At 33.1% G+C, this 23,404-nt stretch overlaps 1 protein-coding gene across 37 annotated transcripts in view; it reads right to left on the bottom strand.

The window, feature by feature from the left end:
- KIDINS220 (kinase D interacting substrate 220) overlaps positions 1 to 23,404 on the bottom strand; it is a 122,975-nt gene that overhangs the window by 12,846 nt on the left and 86,725 nt on the right. For 8 of the 37 annotated variants that reach the window (XM_058287923.2, XM_058287920.2, XM_004457195.4 and 5 more), the window contains exons 23-24: positions 12,514 to 12,692; positions 11,122 to 11,348 (exon numbers count right to left, since the gene is read on the bottom strand). In XM_058287923.2, coding sequence (XP_058143906.1) covers positions 11,122 to 11,348; positions 12,514 to 12,692 — 406 coding nt within the window. Of the gene's footprint in view, positions 1 to 2,338; positions 2,372 to 4,256; positions 4,293 to 8,261; positions 8,319 to 9,063; positions 9,178 to 11,121; positions 11,349 to 12,513; positions 12,693 to 23,404 lie in introns of all 37 variants that reach the window. The other 29 variants (XM_058287899.2, XM_058287901.2, XM_071211943.1 and 26 more) reach the window with 6 other exon arrangements.

Below are 23,404 nucleotides of genomic sequence, written 5' to 3'. Positions count from 1 at the left end.
ATGAAAATATTCTAAACTTGACTGTGGTAATTAATGCACAACTCCGTGATTACACTGAGAGCCACGGACTGTAAACTTTGGATGGATCTTATGGTGTGTGAATACAACTGCTTTGAAAATATCCATGAGTCTATACTGATATAAATAAATAACTGAGTAAATAAATGACCAAGAGAGATAAGACAGTTTTTCCAGATAGAATCCCAATTAATAAATATAGAAGGAAAGAGAGAAATGGAAAATCACCATTAGGCAAACATCACAATATTAATTGTTGTACACAAGTCCATTTTTGGATGTTAAAATTAATGGACAAAAGTTTAAGCAGAAACATAATATTTGCATAGTTTCAAAGTATCTCCCCCCAAATATATATTAATTACAAACAGAAAAATACAAATTTTACAGTATTGAAATCTGGCAGAGATTAACCAAGTGAATAAGGTTTGCATGACCAGTCAAAGATCAGTCGTAAGATACAGGAACAAGCATGAGCCTTCTGACAGGATGCAAAGAGAAGGGCAATGCAACGTTTCTGTGGTATTCTTACCAAAAATGTATACCATCCTTCTAATCATGAGAAAAAGCCAGAAAAATCCAAATTCAGGGACACTGTATAAAATAACTGGTATTCTTCAGAAGTGTAATTAAGGTCATGAAATTCAAGGAAATCTGAGGAACTATTACAGATTGGAGACTAAGGAAAAATAACAAAAATGCAACTGGATGGACTTTGGACCAGAAAATGAACATTAGTAGGAAAACTCGTGAAATTCAAATAAAGTCTAGAATTTAGTTAATAATATTGTACCAATTTTAATTTCTTGTTTAAAGCATATGATGATTATACATTAACATTAAGATGTTAACATTAAGGGGATACCTAAGTCTAAAATTGTTTTAAAGTTTTGTTTTTTTATCACAAAAGAACTCTATTTCTGATTGCGCTAAAAAGGACAAGTATAATAGACATGGACCAAATAAACTCTGTTTGCTTAAGGAAAAAATGTAGAATGCTAAAGAGTATTTCATTTCCAAGAAGAATCTTAGAATTCTGCAATACACATATGTTAATAAATTTACTTCCTTTTTCCTTTGAGACAAAAACAATTTTACTTTCATCATTCTTTAAAACTTTCATAGCTTATTAACTATATTAAGAAACATATTTTCCCTCAATTGGAATTATACAGACTATATTATCTCTGAATGACTTTCAAAAGCTTTATAAGAAAAGACAGATGGATAGACAAACACAAAAACATAAAAACATAAGATCCTTGTAATTCCATCAAAGCTATAATCTTACTCTTGATAATTTTTAAGTTGGGCTTTATCAAGATATGGAATAAATGATCAATAAGTACCTCAAGTAATTTTGTGAAAGTAAAAAATTGTTCAAAGCTTTTCTTTTGATTTCCTCTACCTTAATTCAAAATTTAAAAGGCAGTTAAAAAAAACTGCTGTCAAGATTATGAATCATTTCTATGAAAAACTTCATTGCTTAAGTAAATATATTTAAAATTCAATTGACCATTGAGAAGCGTTTTAACTGAGCACCTCAAACATTTCAATACTTATAATTTAACTTCATTTCCTAGATTTTACCACTACCTGTAAGATTATTTGAATAAAGGAGATATTTATTGTCTACTAGGTCTTTCCTAAAATAATTACCACATACAATGAAGTTATTTTGAAACCGAATGAATTTGAGTAACCAAAGTAACTATTTTTGGATAGAAATCTCATAAAAAGAAGAAGAAACAGCATAAAAAAGTGATAAACAGAAAAAAAGTATGTTCAATAATTCAGTACGTAAATCCTTAATAGAACAAACTATATTACTTTGAGAACACATAGAATTCAAATGATAGTATTTTATAGTTTACTATTCATTCTTACTTGAAATTTAGCTGTTAACAGTCAAGAATAGACAATTTCAGCATACATCAGAATTTATAAAAAAAACATTTCCTAAAATGAAAAACTGAATGCAGATAATGTTAGTTTGTTTAAATTGTTAAATATAAACTTCAAAATACACAGAAATCAGAACTTATATGGGTAAAAGGAAAGCTAACGAAATCATTTTTATTGTAAGTATTTAAAACTACACTTTGAAACAATGTCATTTTTGGTGAATTTATTAAATAAGCTTAGAACTGATTAGCCAGAAATGAATGCCATGCAAAGGCTGAAAGCAGCTTATTAAAATAAACCCAACACACTGAAAGAAGCACAAATTTATAAACAGCCCAGCATGAAGTTGCCAATGATTGCTTATAAAATAGTCTAACAAGAAAAGTGAATAAGATTTCACTGAGAGTTTCTGTACCTGTCTCTGTTTGTTAAACCCAGAGTCACATGGCTTTAAGGAAAGAATAAAAAAGAATGAAGGACAGGAGCTTAAAGTAAAACATCAAATACACACTACAATGAATATAGGTGGCACTTTGGTCATTCATTTTCTCATAACTTTGAACTAACACAAAGCAAGAAAGCACACACACACAGTAGTTCAATTTAATTAACGTGCTTGGTTATTTTTAAATTGTACTCTCAAAATTTATATTTTTTTCTATTATAAAATTAATCATGGGCCATACATTTAACAAGAAAACAAGATAAATCAATTTTGCTATGAAAAATTAATAATCCTACTATATCCTAATTTGAAATTAATTTCATTGAAAAACATGTGGACTAGAAACTTACTACTAAAGCTAATCAATTTAATAATAAAGCTTAATTATCACATGATGGCTTTATAAAAGGAAATATTACCTAGCCACACAATAGTTAATATTCTGAAACATACTTTTGATATTTGGGTTTTGTTTGCTGGGTATAAAGCATGTAATAGATGCATTAAATATACCAATTCAAAGGAAATATCTTAAGATTACAGTTCAAGAAACCATAAATGTTATGGTGAAACCAAAAATGTTATGGCGTACTATGATTAACAAAACTATTTTAAAGATGGAGATTTTAAAAAATCCTAATTCAAAGCACACGACCACTAGTTAGTCCATTTTTTATATTTTTAGATTGGTGGTAAATGTCCTTAAAATATTTAAAATAATATAGAGATGAGACAGTATTGCCTCAAAGTGAATTTACATCATGGGTTCAGTAAAATAATGACTAGTGTTTTGCTAATCCAATGTCATATGTATTTTTCTTTTTCTTTTTTTAAAGATTTTATTTATTTCTCCCTACTTCCTCTTTGTTTGCACTTGCTGTCTGTTCGTCTTCCTTTTAGGAGGTACTGGGAACTAAACCCAGGGCTTCCCATGTGGGAGCCAAGTGCCTAATTGCTTGAGCCACCTCTACTCCCTGCTTTGTTACATCTCTCATTATGTTTTCCTCCTTGTGTCTCTTGTTGCATTATCCTGTTGTGTCGGCTTGCCCCGTCAGCCCATTGCATCAGCTTGCTGTCTTGCTTTTCTTCTTTAGGAAGCACCAGGAACTGAACCCTGGACCTCACATGAGGGGGGCGGGAGCTCAATCACTTGAGCCACATCTGCTTCCCTGTATTTTTCTTTTAAGGAATTCAATATTCTAGAGTACTTCATGAGAACCTCATTTTCTATTTTTTATCATCAACTTTATTATATTGGATTATTTAAAAGTTACTATATATATCTGTCAAGATATGCAAAAATATCGTAAAAGGTGTGCTTGTGAAATTATAGCTTATTTCAAGATACCAAAAGCACAACAGAAAGTATTATCAACTTAGTTGGAAAATATCTTACTTTTCAAACTAAATGAGAAATAGCAATTAGATCAAAACTGACAGATAATGCTTAATAATTCTAAGGGCAATACTATAAAAAATACAAGTACTAAACAGTAATGAATATGATTTTATTTTTTAAAACTTGTAACTGCACTCTAAGATTTCAATTATATAATTACTGCAATATCATATTTCTGTTAAAATAGCCCAATCAATTTAGTTGAGGTTTATTAATTATTTAGGAAAAGAGTTTTCTTGAGTGGAAATCTGGTCCAAAGACTACAAGCAGGAAGGCAATCAATTTCTTCATTTATTATTTAAGGAAAAACTGGGTTAACATTTTTAAATTCAAACAGAATAAAAAAATCCACTTCAAAATATTTTATTAAGTGTGAATGATATTCAAGTTGATTAAACCTAGAGAGAATTGCTGCTAGCTGATGGTAAATACCTATACTAAGACTAAGAATGTACTCTAACCAAAATAGAAAACATCCTCACTCCTTACCCAGGGCATCTTTAACATTCTTGTCCAAGTCTTCTCCTGAACAATGATAAACAGCTTGGTTTGGGCAAGTCATTGTTTAAAAACAGGTTATAAGTTCTAAAACAGTGGTGGAAATAAAAATTATCTCCAGTTGATCCCCATCTTTTTTCTTCATATTTGGCCACTTCACTGATAGATCCAGTTTAATGAAAACCAAGGCCTTCATTTTTAATGCTTTTATTAATTTTGTGGTTTTCATCAATCTTTAAAGGGTTTAAACACAGCACAGTGGAAATCAGAAGCCTTTGCAATTCTGAAGTTGTTTACAATTAAACTTTGTACTAATCAGTTAGCATGCCTTTTCAAAGAGGCATAAAAATGATCTAAATAGAGCTATGTAAAAGTATCAGGTAACCCTATGGCAGAGAAGGGTGAAAAATAGTGACATAATGGTACTGATAATTCCCTTGATGGTCTTCAAGTTCATAAGGATTCTCATTAGTTTTGTTTGCTATACTATCTTATTAGATAATCAATAAATATTTGCTGAAATAATGAGTGACACACAGGCATCTGTAACACCTGATGTTAAATAATTCAAGGAAGGGTAAAAGCAAAAAGAAATGCTGTCTCACACCTCCTTTGGAAAAAAAAAATGTTTTTCAATGAAATACAATTACCACCATGAGCAAGGTACCTTAAATAAAAATCGACTATTGTACTTGTAAGAACAGCTCTTTGAGATAACCTACAAAATGCTACTGAGGAAACCTGGAGGCACACAATAATAGTGCTTCCCTGCGTGAGGGTCGCAGAAAGGTACGAATCCTATTACTTCTTAGTGGAAAGGCACTGAGGAAAATGAAGGTCCCAGTTAAAATTTCCCTGGAAATCTTTGAAAAGTCTAGAGTATCTGGTGTATCCATCCAAATAACCTAGAAATCCTTCTAAACTCTAAGAAAACAAAATGATTGAGACCTTCTGGGCCTAAGAAGCAGCAATAGATAAAAAAGATCATGTTAATCTGAACTGAGTACTTGTACACTACTCCCACTACAGAGACACAAAGATCATTTAACTGGAAACAGTTTTGGTAGTGGGTCTTTAAAGCTCCATACGATTTGGCCTTTGGGAGTAGTAATTATTGTTGAGGAGTCAAATATTATGTAATTAAAATAAGTTAGGGATGAGTTAATCCTTAAATCAGAACTATGAAGCAGATCTGGTTTTTATAGATGAGGAAGTTGATAATCAGAGAGGTTAAGTAATTTGTCCAGGCAAAAAGTTACTCACCAGGGTTTATTTAACTTGAAAGGCTGAATACCTATGTCATGCACATCATCAACAGGGACAAAGAAGGCAGCATCATATTGTGGAATAATGAACTATGAGGTAGCACATTTGGATTCTAGACCCAAATTTGGCACCCCCTCTGGTGTACTTCCGGTAAGTCACCCAAATTCCCTAAGTCGCCATTTTTTTCATCTATACCTTGAGGAAGCTGAGCTAGACCATGGAATACTAGCACTGCCTGGAGGATTCTTAATAGGAAAAAGTCCAAGCTTGGGGGCCAAAACAGTCCTAATTTTATTGGTTTTATCAATTAGAGCTATGATTAAGATTTAATTTCTTTTTTAAAAATGTTGAAAAATAGTTGTCCTTTCTAGCTCAAACACTATGAGGAGCATACCTTGGTTCCAAATATTTTTTCCAGTTCTATAGCATTTGGCATATATTTTCTCTATTTTTATAAAATTATGGAAAAATAAAATCAGTTTGGAGGCTTATATATTACATTTTCACCTATGTGAATACTTGGACTTACCTATATCTTATAAATTTGGCAGGACTTCAAAAAGTTTAATAATGACATTGTTTCTTAGTGTGAGAAAATCCAATTAATTTTACAAGGATCTGCTTTGTAATAGTTTTTCAGAGATTCCTTGTGATAAAAAAGATGGGACCACCTATATTTTGAAAAGACTATCATTGGTTAACCCTTTATGGCCTGGCTTTCTGTTTTGTTTTGTTTTTTACACATTGTCTTGTGTCTGGAAAGACAAGCCAATTTTTCCAAAAATGTTTGTGTAGTTCCTCACTTATTCATCAAGCAGCTCTAGCCAAAAAGCTGTTATGTACAGGGGACAACTGAATGAGCAGAAATGGAATCAATCTGAAGTCCTGTTATAACAGAAATATAGCTTTCTGGATAATAATAATTTTCTAATACAGGACTAGAAAGCTGTATGAGCCATAAAGAGCTAATTTTTATGTTAAATACAACTATGTTGATTCAGTTATAAAAACCCCAGACATGTTTCCATGTACAGATACTTCACATTTCCACCACTGCTTTTAATTTGAATTTGAACTTTATATCTAATTATTTTTACTAGTCTTCTAACAAAACAAATTTTACATGCTATTGTCATCGTTAATTTCTTAAAAGCAAAGAAAGCTTGGTAAGCGTCTATTATTCAACAAGCTGACCACAGAACTATCTTTTAGTATTAAAAGAACAGCAAATAGTATAGTTATTTTACTAAACAAAGGCACTTATATATGCAAAGTACCTTTAGTCTTTGCTATTGGGCATTTAAACATTTCTCAGGAATTGCATTATTTCCCCTTCCTCAAAAACTCAAAATTTGCCTAATTCTCTTTCTACTGATCCCTGGAAGATACAACAGATACCTTTTAATTACAAGTGTTTCCCTACATTTTTAAGTAAGGGAATAGCTACTGTTTCAACATGTCTGTGTCATTAAGACCACCAAATTCTTCACAGTATCTGATTTTCATTAAAAGCCTACCGAGGAATTTTAGCTTAAATTGCATGGCATGCATGAATCTATGTATTAAAGGCTCTCTGACTAAATCAAAAGCCTTTTTTTTTTAATGTAGTGGTGATAATCCATGGATTAAAGATTCCCTCAATACCAAAACCGAATTATGATGGTTTATTGTTTACCATTTACAGATAATTGAAGTCAAACACTTCAGCTGAAATACTAATGACCTAAAAGGAATCATCAACCCTTCAATGAAAACATCAAAATGGCTCTCTTTCTCTCTTACTAACATTAACTTAAAGAAAATTAAAATTAATAAACTATTCCCTACTCAAATGCATGTCTTTAGTTAAAAAATATGGATAAACTCAGGATGTAATATTATACCACATTAATTCTAACTGCTATGCCATATTTCAGCATAGCTTTAGATTAAATTGATCATATTCACATGGGCATAACCTGTTCTCTAAATAAAACCACAGAAGTTAAATATAGACTGGGTTCTTTAATTCCACATTGACTAAATGAAGATTTTACTTTAAGACTCATCACATTAAATTTATTTATTAAGTACAAAGTCTTGAATAATAATTTTACATGAAGTGACTCCCTTACAAGTTATTACTTTTTTTACGAGAAACTCACCCTACGATGTTGGCAAAAAAAACTTACTATATATGTGAACTAGCTCAATGTTTATCTGGCAAATTTATTTTAATAAATATATAGATAAAGAAAAATAGTACTACATGTATACCAATACTTCGTAAACTGAGGACAAATGGATTAAGAAGAGTTATTCATTTTGCATTTTTGATCTATATTATGCAGTTCAGAATGTCTCAAGAGTGACTCTGGGTATTTTTCAAGAATATTCTATATGTATAGTTCCAACTGCAGGCTTAAGAAAACGGTCAAAGATGACAATGGAGTTCAACAAAAAGGAACAAACACCACCAACTGTATGCTCCTTGGATAAAATGCATTCCTGATTGGAAAATCAAAAAGTCAACCCATTCCATGTAATTTTTTGAAAAAGGGGAAAAGGGAGGAAATAAAGGGTGAAGTTAAACATTAGCTTTTAAAATAATTAATGAACTGTAATTATTAGTACTCAGCTACTCTACACTAGCTGCCACCATACCACAGATGCAGAGTTAGCGAACCGCTGTAATCACCATTAATACAGCCATGAATGCTGAAGAAGCACACCCCAAGACTACTCCATTACCATCGAGGAGTCTGTGGGTGAAGAAAGCCCCTCAGCAGCATCCTCCTTGATAACTTCCTAACAACACAAAACAGGAGAGTTTGGGTGAAAAGGTGAAGGAATGAGCCAAAATATGATGATGAATGAACAGGATCTTAAAATAATAATACATGATACTGAAATAAGTGATTCAATTTTTCCTTTAATGACACCATTTTAAATTTTAAATAGCAATTTAATTTCTATAGCTTTTTGTCTCCTAATTTATAAAAATATATTAACAGGGAATTTCTTTTTAAAGTTGTTAGTAAAATTGAGTTGGTCAATCAGGAACACCTAATATTTTAGGCACGAACATTATTTTGCTTTGAATTAACTAGATTCAAAAGTACATCTGAATAATGCCCCTTATCCTGTTTAATTTCTGTCATTAGATTGAAAAGTTCTTTCAAAACATCCTCTAATTTTTATACCATAGGGCTAATATGTATATATAGATATGATATGTCCTTTAAAAAAATTAGAAATAGATGAAATTGTTTTGTTTTAAAAGTTTTGGTAACACTACATTATTATAAGCCAGAAATATATGGTTATAAACAACTTAACATTTATTTACTGAGGATTTTGTTGATTTTCCTTCCATAGAAAACTATCAGAAATGAAAACAAAATACATTTTATGTTAATAATAGCTTATGTTTCTTAAAACTATTTATAAAATAAATTGTATTCTTCCACTATAGAAAGGAAATAACCCAACTTTTAATGCTATCTATGTTTATTATTATATTAATATTTTAGTTACCCTTTTATATACTTACTAGGCCATTGTTCTGATCTCTGGGCAAATTCGTTTTTACTGATGGACGTGAGATGAGATGTTGGGAACCGCCAGGGTAATACCTTGGCGTGTAAAGGTATGGGACAAAGAATGGCTATGGAAAAAACACGTAACAAAAAAAAGGGGATAAACAATTACAGAAATCAAAGTGTAATGAAATTTATCAAATGAAACTAATCAAGTCAATAAAATACAACTCCAAATTTTTTAATGCAATGATGAAATAAAAGGAAAAGAGCCTTACTCATATTCTATAAGATATCAAATCCAAACTTAAGATATATTATTTACATTTCTCTATTTTTCATTAAATACAAGTTTTTAAAGCAACTAAAATTTTGTACCTTACAATTTGACATGAGGGTTTTTTCTATTTATTTCATTTAACATTTTTATAGGTTTACCATGCCAGGTTTTAAGCGATTTATAAATATTAACTCAAGCTCTTCAAAAAACACAATGGAATCCTAATAGAACACTATTCATTACAAAAATGATTAGCAACAAGACAAAAAAAAATAACAACAAAAAACTCAATAAATGAGGACATTCTGACATGGATTCTAGGAGTATTGTTATTGTAAATTCTTAGAACTTACTTTATACTAAATACTCAAGTGTACTTTTAAAAAGCAGATGGGGAGTCTACTGTTTAGATAAGATGAGATTTATAACTAGGGCATTTATTTGTAACCAGTTTCATGTGAATGCAAGATAGCAGATTAAATGCACATAAATATTAAAATTCATTAAGCTTCATTACATCTACCTCCTCCTTTTTTCCCCTGCCAATTTAAGGGAATTACTCTGGTTTTATCTTTAAGACTAAAAACCTGATATCAGCAAAAAATAGTTAGAAAACAAATAATTTTAAATGTTTAAAAAATAATAAAATATTCTTTAACACCATTCCATTATTATTATTCATGAATTAATAAATACCAGGTCTCAGCCTAGATGACCTGCTAATCTTTTTTTTTTTAATTTTAAATAAATTTGGTCTCAACATTTCAGATGGCATCTAATAATCAATTGAGCCATTTTATGTAAAATTACAACATACTTAAGTTTAGTAAATAAAAAAATCTGCATTTCAATCACTGCTTATCAGAGTTAACATCCTTTTACAAGGCTGTAATATATTATAAAGTACCATTCCACTTTTTCCTCCTTGTTTGAGTAGAAGAAAGGCATAACATCCATACAGCTTCTATGAATGGTATACCTAATTACTTATATGGCCAACATTTTTTAAAAAACTGAACATTTAATTTAAATTCTGGAATTCCTTTTTTGCCACATTTATTCTAAACTTTCCTTTCTTCCCAGCTCATATGAAATTTATTTAGGCAGGTAGCTGGCTTCTATGAATACTAGTTCCTGCATTTTCTTGAATTAGACTAAAGAGGGAGATAAAAATAAATAAATAATTGTGAAGGATCTTAGAGTACAGTTCCAAAAAGCATAATACTAGGACTTATGCTCCATTTTCCTAATGTAAATATTAGAGTGTGAAATCAGTAATATGAGAACAGATAACACAGGCCTACTAAATTTGACAGGGTGTGAATATCATTGATAATTAACTGTATCTTTATCTTTTCACCTAAAAAAATTGTCATATTTGTATCATATAAACAATTATATATTACTGAATATATCTTGAAATAAAATTCTAGAAGTGTCCTGCAGTGCTATTATCTGGCAATAACATCTGAGTCCTACAAGCAGTATTTCCCATTATTATGACACATTTAAAACATATAAAATACACTAAATATAGGTCTCCTATTATAGAAATATAAGTGTATCACTGTTCTAAATGCCAATATAAATCATTCTACAAAAATATAACAATGGACCTCTGTTTATAAGCAAAGAGAGAAACCTTTCTTTTGAAGCATAGGAAAACTTTACTTGTTTCCTATTTTAAAGCAAAAATACAGTTTTGAAACAATAATAGAATCCATAAGCAGAAAACTTGTGAGATTTCCCTGGAACAAATTCTTACAATTAAAGATTCCTACCACATACTTACCCTGTTATAAAATGGATGCTGAGGTCCTGTCATACCACTATAATAACTGCTGTGAGGCTGTGGTGACACAACACCACCTCCAAATGGTCCATTAAAAGAAGTAGAAGAAGAACAAACAGATGGAGCCTGACTATAACCTGAAGGTGGTCTGGGAGGAGCGTCGTGTAAAGGTAGTGGGGGATATGCAAGTCCTCCAATATTAATCTGCTCTCTCGCAGCACGAACATCTGAAAAATTCAATTATACCCCAGAAATCAAAAGAAAATAAGACATTAGTAATTAGTCCAATTACGACTTCCTTCTTTAGCTATTTGACAGAAATGTGACTTTATCATTCTTGCCAGGGACACATAATGGATTAAAGAAGATAGGACATCTGGGACATTCCATAGATATTCTAGTTAGTAAAGCTCAACTGCTTTGCATGAGAGTTTTTTTTCACTATTTGAAAAGTAATCAACATCTGGAGTCTACTCTTCAGTTACCAGAGCTATTAACTTTCCTCTGGCTTTTTAAGACACAGTGTTTGTTTATTTGTGATATTCTAACAATTCTTATGATTCATAAAGTGTTGCCAACTATTATCTAATACTTGTCTAATATCAATAAAGACAATGTTAGCTAAGAATGTGGGTTTGCAAACTATATGAATCATTCACCTCTGAATAACTATCGGGAAAAAAAACGATTCCATATTTGCAAAATACATCTTTGACATCAGCCTTATAACAGGTACCTAAAAAATACAAGAGAAAGAGAGAAAGAAGGGTGGGGGGAAGGATATAGAAGTGTATATATATAGAAGTAGTTTAAGATTATCTCTTCATAATTCCTTAATAATTTTCTTCATAATTCATAATTAACTCAAAGTTGGGTCAGTAGTGCCAGTATCTTATAAAAGACAGTGTGTTTCAATAAGGGTTTTGTCTATGTAAGCTTTTGTATATAGTGATAACTGAATAACTAAGTTATTGTAAAATATGTCATGATTCTCAATTCTAGTACATAAATTTAAGTTAAAATTAAAAAGGAAATATAAAGATTTTCTTCCTCCTCTGAATAGAGACCCCTATTAAGAACATAAGATCGGTAACAGAAAAATTACAATGGGTTGACATCTAAAAGTCATGACTATATCTTAAAAGTATTCTGATTACAAGGTCAGAGAGTGTGTGTGTGGGGGAAAATTTTAAAATAAAGTGATTGTAACACATTATTTTCTTAACATTCTCAAAAGAATATCAAGTTTCCTAATCCTTAAGATCACTAATTCTCCCATGGAATACTTGGTTCAATATTTCTTGGCTTTTCAAGGACAAGAGAAACTTACACAGCTGAGTTAGAAATAGGAAAATTTTTGAGGACTTGAAAAGAAAAATTAAATTTACCCACCTGCAATAATCTCCCGTAATTTGGGGTCTAGGTTTACAGTACATGGCAAAAAAGTCTTTACGTCTCGAGCCACAAGAACTGGGGTCCTTGAAGACAAAAACACTTCAAAATTTCTTATATCTCCATCAATTTCAAGCAGTGGCTCAACATCTTTAGTTGTTGGAATATTCTTTGATATTCTTCAAATAAGAAATAAAAAAGATCATTAATGTCACTATTAGAAAGGCAAATTCTTCATGTAACTTGAAATTTATTGGTTATAAAAATAAATAACACATTATACGCCTTGCTCTTTAAAAAAAAATAGAAAAAGAAAAATGAAAGAAAAAAGTGGTAGTTAAAAAATTACTAAGGAAACAAAATACGAGAGCAAATATACTGCCTTTAGCCAAAGGCAGAATGTGGGCTGGGAAAATGAAGGAAGGAAAGTAACATATATACCATATATTCTACATGTTAATAAATACCTCTCAGTGAAGGTTAAATGCATTATCATTTTACAAATGAGGACACTGGGCCTCAGATAAAATAGTCTGGCCAAGGTTACACAAGTAGGAAAGGGAAAATGGTCAATTCTAAAATCCACATGATGGTTCTTCCCTTTGCATAGAAAAGATGAAGAAATGAAGTTTTGGTTTTTTTAATTACACAGACTAGAAAGAAGTCAGCACAGGTTTTTCTTTTTTAAAAAAGGTTGTATTTTCCATTATAAACGCAATATATGCCTACTATATAAACATATATAAAACAGGAAAAGACAGAATGTTGAACTATATGAAATTACCACTTTTGAAGGTCAAAAATGGTCAAATATTGATAAGTCCGTATGGTTCAACTTATTATACCCCAAGCAATACGCTGATTTGAGAAAGTAATTAGGAGATTATCACAGAGAGATAAATGGATGGAAAATATGAAAGACAAGGAGATAGAGGAGAAGATCCAAAATACATCTAAATGGAATTCTGAAAGAAGTGGACAGGCAGATTGGGAGCCAATAAATTCCTGTTGTTAAATCAACCCACTGTATGGTATTTGTTTTAGCAGCTGGGAAACCAAAACAGCCTCTCTTTCAATTATTGATAGAATAGAAAATCAGCAACAGTAGAGCAGACATGATCAACTCTATCAACCAACTTGACCTAATTGATAATCATAGAACACTCTCTCCAACAACAACAGAATACACATTCTTTTCAATTGCATAGGGAATATTTACCAAAAGACCATATTATGAGCCATAAGACAAGTTTCAATAAATTCAAATGGATTCAAGTCACATAAAGTAGGTTCTTTGGTCACAAAGGATTTAATTAGAAATCAATAATAGAAAAATATTTTGAAAATCTCCAAATATTTGGAAACTAAATAACACTTTTCTAAATAATCCACAGGTTAGAGAAGAAACCAAAAGGGATATTCAAAAGATTTGAACTGAATGAAAATGTACATTCACATACAGGCACATATATCACATATATCTCATTTTACTGTGCTTTGCTTTACTGAGCTTCATAGATACCTTTTTTCCCTTAAAACAATTTGAGGTTTGTGGCAACCTGCATTGAGCAAGCCTGTCAGCACTATTTCTCCAACAGCATGTACTCACTTCATGTCTCTGTGTCACAAGTTGGTAATTCTCACAATATTTCAAACTTTTTTATTACTCTATCTATTATGGTGATCTGGGATCAGCGACCTTTAACTGTGATAATGTTACATGTGTTCTGATTGCTCCACTGACTGTCCATTCCTCATCTCTCTCCCTCTCCTCAGGCATCCCTATTCTCTGAGACACAACAATATTGAAAGTCCCATCAATAACCCTACAATGGTCTCTAAGTGTTCACGTGAAAGGAGGAGTTGTACATCTCTCACTTTAAATCAAAAGCTAGAAATGATCAAGTTTAGTGGGGAAGGGATGCCAAAGCTCAGATAGACTGAAAGCTAAGCCTCCTGCACCAGTTAGGCAAGTTGTGAAAGCAAAGGGAAAGTTCTTGAAGGGAATTAAAAGTGCTACTCCAGTGAACAAGCAATAAGAAAGCAAAACAATATTATTGCTGATATAGAGAAGTTTGAGTGGTCTGGATAGAATTATCAAGGCAGATACAACACTCCCTTAAGCCAAAATCTAATCCAGAGCAAGGCCGTAACTATCTACAATTCTATGAAGGCTGAGAGAAGTGAAGAAGCTGCAGAAGAAATGTTTGAAGCTAGGAGGGGTTGGTTCATGAGGTTTAAGGAAAGAAGCCATTTCCACAACATAAAAGTGCAAGATGAAGCACCAAGTTCCAATGGAGAAGCTGTATCAAGTATCCAGAAGATCTAGCTCAGATAACTGATGAAAAGTGGCTATGCTAAACAACAGATTTTTTCATTAATATTTTTAATTATTGAAGAAGCTTTAGAGTACATAAATGTTACATAAAAAATAAAGGGATTCACATATGTCCCACTCCCTCCCCCTCCCACACATTCCCACATCAACAACATCCTTCATTAGTGTGGCACATTTGTTACAATTGATGAAGATGTATTGAAGCATTGCTACTAACCAATTTACATTATAGTTTACACTTGGCCCCACACAATTTTGTACGTTATGACAAAATATACACTGGTCTGTATCCATCACCGCAATGTTATGCAGGACAACTCCAATGTCCCGAAAATGCCTCCATATTATACCTATTCTTCCCTTTCCCACCCCTCAGAACCTCTTGTAGCAATTGCCTTTATATCAATGATAAGGGTTCTTCCATTGCTAGAATAATAATAAGTCTACAGTGTAGATGAAACAGCCTCCCATTGGAAGAAGATGCCATCTAGGACTTTCATAGCTAGAGAGAAGTTGATGCTTTTCTTTAAAGCCTCAAATAACAGGCTGACTCTCTTGTTAGCTACCAATGCAGCTGATGACTTGACGATGAAGCTGATGCTCATTTACCATTCCAAAAATCCTAGGGTCTTTAAGAATTATGCTAAATCAACTTTGCCTGTGCTATATATATGGGACAACAAAGCCTGGTTAACAGTACATCTGTTTACAACACGGTTTACTGAATATTTTAAGCCCTCTGCTGAAACCTACTGCTTAGGGAAAAATCATTCCTTTCAAAATGTTACTCCTCATTGACAATGCACCTGGTCACCCAAGAGCTCTGATGGAGATGTACAAGATGAATGTAGTTTTCATGCCTGCTAACACAACATCCATTCTAAAGCCCATGGATCAAGGAGTCATTCAACTTTCAAGTCTTATTATTTAAGAAACATGTTTTGTAGGCTATAGCTGCCATAGATAGTGATTCCTCTAATGGATCTGAGCAAAGTCAACTGAAAACCTTCTGGAAAGGATTCTCCATTCTAGATGCCATTAAGAACATTGTGATTCATGAGAGAAGGCCAACATTCACAAGAGTATGGAAGAAATTGATTCCAACCCTTATGTATGACTTTGAGGGGTTCAAGACCTTGGTGGAGGAAGGAACAGCATATGTGGTGGAAAGAGAACTAGAACTAAAAGTGGAACCTGAAGATGTAACTGAATTGCTGCAATCTCATGATAGAACTTGTATGGGTCAGAATTGCTTCTTATCAATTAGCAAAGAAAGTAGTTTCTTGAGATGGAATCTACTCCTGGTGAAGATGCTGTAAAAACAGCACTGCATGCTACAGAGATAACTTCTGTGAAAGGAAGAGTCAATCAGTGTGGCAAACTTCATTATCTTATAAGAAATTGCCATAACCACCCCAACCTTTAGCAACCACCACTCTGATCAGTGAGCAGTCATCAACATCAAAGCAAGACCAGCAGAAAGATTACAACTCAGTGACGGTTTAGATGATGGTTAGCATTTATTAGCAGTAAAATGTTTTTTAAGTTAAGGTATGAACATTGTTTTTTTTTTTCAGACATACTGCTATTGTACACTTAATAGACAAAGGATAATGTAAACATACTTTTCTTAACATAACTTTTATATGCACTGGGAAACATAAAAAAATTGTGTGACTCACATTATTGTGATATTTGCTTTATCGCGTGGTCTGGAACCAAACCCATATTTCTGATGTATGTTTGCATCAGAATTTATGAATGCCAAAGTATTTTTAAGAGGAAATTTATGGTGCTAAAGATCCATATTAGAAAAGAAAGGTCTCGAATTAATGACCTAGCCTACACTCTAAGAAACTAGAGAAAGAACAAAATAACTCAAAGTGAGTAGAAGACAATAATAAAGACCAAAGCAGTACTTAATGAGGTAGAGAAACAGAAGAACACTAGAGAAAACCAATGAAACCAAAATTCAATTCTTTGAGAAGAGCAACGAAACTGATAAACATCTATGACGGCCAATGGGTGGGGGGGGGGAGAGAGAAGACACAAATTAACAGTAATGAAAGAAGTGACATCATTGCAGGTTATACAGATATTAAAGTGATAATTAGGTAATATTATGAACAAATTTATGACAATAATTTCAACTTATAAGAACTAGACAAATTCCTTGCAAGACACAAAGTACCAAAGCTCACTCAAGAATACATAGCCTGAATAGCTTTATACCTGTTAAAGAGATAGGATTTGTAATTAAAAATTTTCCCACAGGGAAGCGGATTTGGCTCAATGGATAGAGTGTCCGCCTACCACATGCAAGGTCCAAGGTTCAAACCCAGGGCCTCCTAACCTGTGTGATGAGCTGGCCCACATGCAATGCTGATGTGCACAAGGAGTGCCATGCCACGCAGGGGTGTCCCCTGTGTAGGGGAGCCCCAGGTGCAAGGAGTGTGCCTCATAAGGAGAGCCGCCAGCACACAAAAAATGTGCAGCCTGCCCAGGAGTGGTGCTACACACATGGAGAGCTGATGCAGCAAGATGATACAACAAAAAAGAGACACAGATTCCAGGTGTCACTGATTAGAATACAAGTGGACACAGAAGAACACACAGCAAATGGACACAGAGGGCAGACAACTGGAGGGGGGCGGGGAGGAGAGTGGCAGGGAAGGGGAGAGAAATAAATAAAAATAAATAAATAAATCTTAAAAAAAAATCTTCCCACAAAGAAAATTCCAAGCCATAGATGATTTCACTGGTGAATTCTCCCAAACACCTAAAGAAGAAACAATACCAATTCTACACAATCATTTGCAGAGAACTGAAGAGAAGAAATATGTACCCCCTTACTCTTTGAGGTCAACATTACCCTGATATCAAAATCAGAAATACGATAAGAAAGTTAAACTATAAAATAATAACTGTCACAAATATAAATGCAAAAATTCTAAGCAAATTTTCAGCAAATTAGATCTAAGAATACATAATAGGGATAATGTGGTATTATCAAATAGAGTTTACCCCAGAATTCAGACTTGGTTTCACATTCAAAAAATTAATCAGTATATTTCAAAACATACTAACAAAATAAAAAGAAAAATACTTATGATCATCTCAATAGACACAGAAATGCATTTCACAAAATTCAAGATCCATTCCTGACAAAAGCTCTCAGAAAACTAGGAATAGAAGGGACCTTCCTCAATCTGGTAAGTGGCATCTATCTAAAAAAACCTACAGCCCAACATCATACCTAATGGCAACAAGCTGAATGCCTTCCCTCTAAGATCAAGAGTAAGAGAAGGATGTCCACTCTCACCATTTCTAGTCAGCATTGTATTGGAGGTTCAAGATAGTGAAATTAGGCAAGAAAAAATAAGAAAACATTCCAATTGAAAAAGATGTTTTTATTTGCAGACAGTATGACCACCTGGTTGGTGCCCTGGTACCCTGGCAATCTTGCCTGTCTCCACATAGGCCACATAAGCAAGATTAACCACAGCTAGCAAAAGTCTTGGCAGAACACCCTGTGGCCCTCCCTGAATATGAAAGCTGATACAAGATCAATTCTCACTCTCCTCCCTGCCTTCTCAGGAGGTGGTCAAGAGACAGTTTGCCACCACTTCCCAAACTATGGTGAAGTATGAGGCCTTATGCCTTGATTCCTTTCTCTTAGCATACAGTTACAGGTTGTAAAACTGCTTAGCTGCTACACACATCTGGCACCTCAGCAGCAGGGTACCCCATCACTCATGCTGCACTGTCATGTCATTCAGCACTTTTGGTTCTGGTGTCATACTGTGAGACAGGGATACATGGAGACTGCACCTTTGCTCAGCCTGCTTTTTGCTGTCTTTGTAAGTAATAAACTGCCTCAATCTAGAAAGGGCTAATTTTTTTCTTTCCCATCTGAATCTATCAGTCTTGCTCCATACAACTATGTAGAAAATCCAATGAAATCCACAAAAAGTCACTAGAACCAATAAGTGAGTTGAGAAATGCAGAATACAAGATTTTAAAAATCAATTGTATTTCTAAATTAGAAATGAAAAACTGGAAACAGAAATTATTTTAAAAATGCCATTTACAATAGCATTAACATTATGAACTACTTAGGGATATATCCACAAAAGATGTGTAAGATCAGTATACTAAAACCTAAAAAAATGATTGATGAGAGAAACTAAAGAGGACCTCAATAAATGGAGATATGTACCTTGTTCATGGGTTGAAAGGCTCACCATTGTTAAAAAGTCAATTCTCCCCAAACTGATAAACGAATTCAAAAAAATTCCAATCAAATACTATTAAGTTTTGCGTATGTGTATGTATGTGTGCACAAACTGACAGGCTGATTCTAAAGTTCATATGGAAGTACAAAGTCAAAGTAACTCTGGAAATGAAGAATAAAGTTGGAGGGCTAACACTACCTGGTTTCAAAATTTATAATAAAGCTAGAGCAATCAAGACAGGAAGGTGTTGGCATCAATACAGACCAATATATCAATAGAACAGAATCAAGAATACAAAACAGAATAGGGAAAACATACTGACAAACTATTTTTGACAAAGCTGTAAAGGTAATTCAGTGGAGAAAGGGACAGTCTTCTAAACCATTGGCAATGGGGGAACAACTGGATAACAAAAATGTTCCACTCACAGTTATTTACCCATGATAAATGAAGCCATATGTTCATACTAAGACTTGTATGTGAAGGTTCATAACACTGTAATAGTAAAACATTATTATTAACATTGTAATAGTAAAAACTACAAACACAAATGTTCATTAAAATGTGAAAGAGTTAAAATAAATTGGGCATTTCCATAAAATGTAACACTACTAAGTAATAAAAGGAACAAGCTCTAAATACATGCAACATGTCTTAATCTCAAAATAATTCTAAGTAAAAGAGGCCATTAACCATCCCTCTCCCCAAAAAGAGAAAAAGAGAACACACTGTATAATTACATTTATATAAAATTCTAGATAATACAAAGTAATCCCAAGTGACAGAATCTAAATTAGTGGTTTCCTGAGAACTGGGGGAGGTGGGCGCTAATGCGGAGGGGAGGGATAGAGGGATTACAAAGGGGCCATGAGCAAACTTTCTGGGGAAACAGATGTATTCACTACCTTGATTGTGTTGATGGTTTAATGAGTATATACATCGGCCAAGATTGATTAAATTGTACCTTTTAAAATGTGCGGTTTTATATTAATTATACCTCAGTAAAGTGATTTTTAATAAAAAAGAATATATAGTTCTATGCTTCCTTTTATTGTAAGTAGAAAATGTAAACTAATCTATAGCGACAGAAAGCAGATCAGTGATTCCCTGGGAAGTCAAGGATGTGGGATAGGAGGGAGACAGGGAGGGATTACAAAGGAACGGGAGGAAACCTGGGGAGGGATGGATATGTTCGCTCACCTGACTGTGGCGATGATTTCACTGTACATACATATATATGAAAATTTGTGAAATTGAACAGTTTAAATAAGTATAGTTTAAGTCAATTATAACTCAATACAGCTGTTTTTTTAAAAAAAAATCACTATATATTTAGAGATATCCTCAAAATACTCAATTCCCAAGTAAGAATATGAACTGTTAGATACTATTGAGTGAATGTAGTTTTAGAGAAGCAGTGAGATTTTCATGCCCTTCAAAAAATAAACTTGGATCTTACTCTAACATGAGTTACATTATATTATTTCTTTGGGACTAGCATTTTACTGGTTAGACCCAACAGTTGGCTAGTAGCCAAATATTAAAAGCCTCCTAAGGGAAAATCCAGAGAACAAAATTAGGAAAGAAGAAAAGAACAGGGTGCTACTAAGAAAATAAGGATACCAATTTTGTCTTAATAGATTTCAGAAGTCCCTTTTGCAAACAAACAAGTATGTACAAAACAGGAAAGCCCTCTAAAATTGGATTACTTTTTAATAAATTAAAATGTAATTCAAGCTTATTATTTAATATATTTTAAATAAAATGGAAAATCTGGTAGATAGTTGCACAGAATCACTTGCAGAACTGGTCAAAATATCAGAATATAAACAGTTAAAAAGGTAGTTCATCTGTTTCAAGAGTTTAACACAAAATACTAAAAGGCTAGAAAGATTTAGATAAAAATGCACAGCTGACAAGTCACATGAAACAAATTAACTGAATTTTAATGCCAACTCTGCTTAAGCTTGAATGTGAACAGTGTTCTCAATATGATGAACAATACTGCTGTTCACAAGCCAACAGTCTACTGCTGGTTTCCAGATTGAAGTCTCTATTCTAACCTTTTGAGCTCAATACATTAAACTCTTCTGCTGAAAGAGATATTTATGTAAATGATAATCTTTTGGCAGTGGGCCACCAAAATCATATGTGCCTTTATTTTTCAGATATTTTTCCAAAGGTTAGCATTTAAGGAATTTAAGTAACTTCACTTCTCAATTAAGAGTGAATTTAAATTTCCAGTATTATGAATCATGTGAATTAAAGTTGCCAGCAGTTAAATGGCCCACAGAAAGCATTATAAAACCTCAGGCATCAATGAGCTCCTGGTAAGTTTTAATGCAATTTCTTTCTATGCTACCAATCTAGCAACACTTGTTAATGCCAGCGTCAATGCAAGTTAAAAGCATTTTGATTACAAATGACCGTGGTTTATAGAAAGTCCATATTAATTCCTTGGCAGAAATTACATAAGCCATTCATATCATTTCTTTTCAAAATGAAGTTTTAAATTACATGGAAAAATCTATTTTAAATAAAACTCTAAACAGATTCTTAGAGTATAATTTATGACAAAGGCATTATTTATCATAATTTACCTGTAAGTAGCTGCCTGCTAATGTCACTAGTTAATCATAAGAGGTTATAATTTAAGATAAAATTTTCTTTAAAGACTTAAAGAAAACTCTTATTTGTCTTGGACTTTTATTATCTTGAAATAAATGCCAATTTCTAGTACACTCAAATACTTTCTACTAGTAAATATACATTTGTTAAATACCTTCTACTAGCGCATACACAAGCACTTTTGAGATTCTGGGAGATAATGACAACAAAGACAGAAAACAGCCACTTAGCACTATAGCCAAAATGTCAGAAATAAAAGATAAAATGAATTCCATTTTTATGCCTACTAATACGTAAAGAAAGACAACTAAAAAACCTAAACATCTCAGGAGCTACCTATACTCTCCCCCTTCTGTTTTAACCCAGATAACTCCAACTCATCCTTTATATCTCAGCTCAATTCTCACTTCTTCAGGAAAGCCTTCCCTGAGATCCACTGTATTCCTCTATTCCAAGACCCTATAGCACATATACTTTCCCTCATACTATATATAAGTAGAATTTTATATTCATCAGTGGGATTATTATTCCTTTTCACTCTCCCCCTCCAGATTATAGCTGGGTACAAGCTTGGTTTTACCCACCACTGTATCTCCAGTGCCATATAGAGTACTGTTACATCAGTTTTGTTCAAGAAATATTTGTAGAGTAAATAAACTACACAAAAGCACATTATTCCTAAAGAATCTTATTCTTTAAAAATTTTTTCATTTTAATTATCCTTTCTGATATTGATATAGCCTTTTGCTTTGTAAATAGTAGGCACTATTATGCCCACTGACTAGATGGAAGAAAAATGAAGATTTAAAAATAGTTTATTAATTTGTCTGTGGTCACACAAGTAGTCCTAGGTGCTGAAGCTGAAATAGTATGTAGGTCTGCTAACTTCTAGTTCAGACTTCTTTCCACCATATCTAAACATCTCTCTCTATTCATAAATTGATGGAAAACTTGTACTTACATGCACATGCACACACATGTACTTACATGCACATAAAGACACACATTCATCAATATTCACACCTCAAAAGTGAACCAGGTCTCTTTCTAGTTTTTCAATTTTTTATTAGCCAAGCCTCTTTTGGGAAACCAGTTATTATGGTCAGTGCCTACAAGCTCACTGCTTGAGAACTCTATAAGTCAGTCAAAGAGGTGCTGATGCAAAGCACCAGAAATCTGTTGGTTTTTATAAAGTGTATTTATTTGGGGTAAAAGCTTACAGTTGCAAGGCCCTAAAGAGTCTAACTCACAGTACCATAAGTGGTATTAATATTTTCTCACCCAAAGTCACGCAAGATGGCGGACGATGTTTGCAAGGGTTCAGCCTTCCTCTCTCAAGGCTCCATGAGCCTAGCTTCTTCCAGTCTCAGCAACAGGTTGGAGGACTCAGTTCCTTTCAGGCTCATCTGCTCTGGTTTCTTCACAAGGTGAGCTGTAGACTATCAGGTGAATGGCTCACTTCTCTTCCTGGGGCCACAGGATCAAAGTTCATTCCTCTTCTGTCTCTGTGGAGCTCTCTCTAGTCTTCTGTGTATCTTCTCTGAATATCTACTTTTGTGTTCTTGATTGAGAGTCTGTTTATATAGCCCACCAAGGGGGTGGGGACTCAATCCTGCATGCCCTAATGACTGAGCAAATCAAAGCCCTAATCTTACCATAATCAAGTAAACATAAACCCTTTGAATTTAAT

Source organism: Dasypus novemcinctus, chromosome 25, assembly GCF_030445035.2.
Source record: "Dasypus novemcinctus isolate mDasNov1 chromosome 25, mDasNov1.1.hap2, whole genome shotgun sequence".
NCBI lineage: Eukaryota > Metazoa > Chordata > Mammalia > Cingulata > Dasypodidae > Dasypus > Dasypus novemcinctus.
The sequence above is the reverse complement of the archived record's forward strand: the minus strand, read 5'-3'. Positions and strand labels throughout refer to the sequence as shown.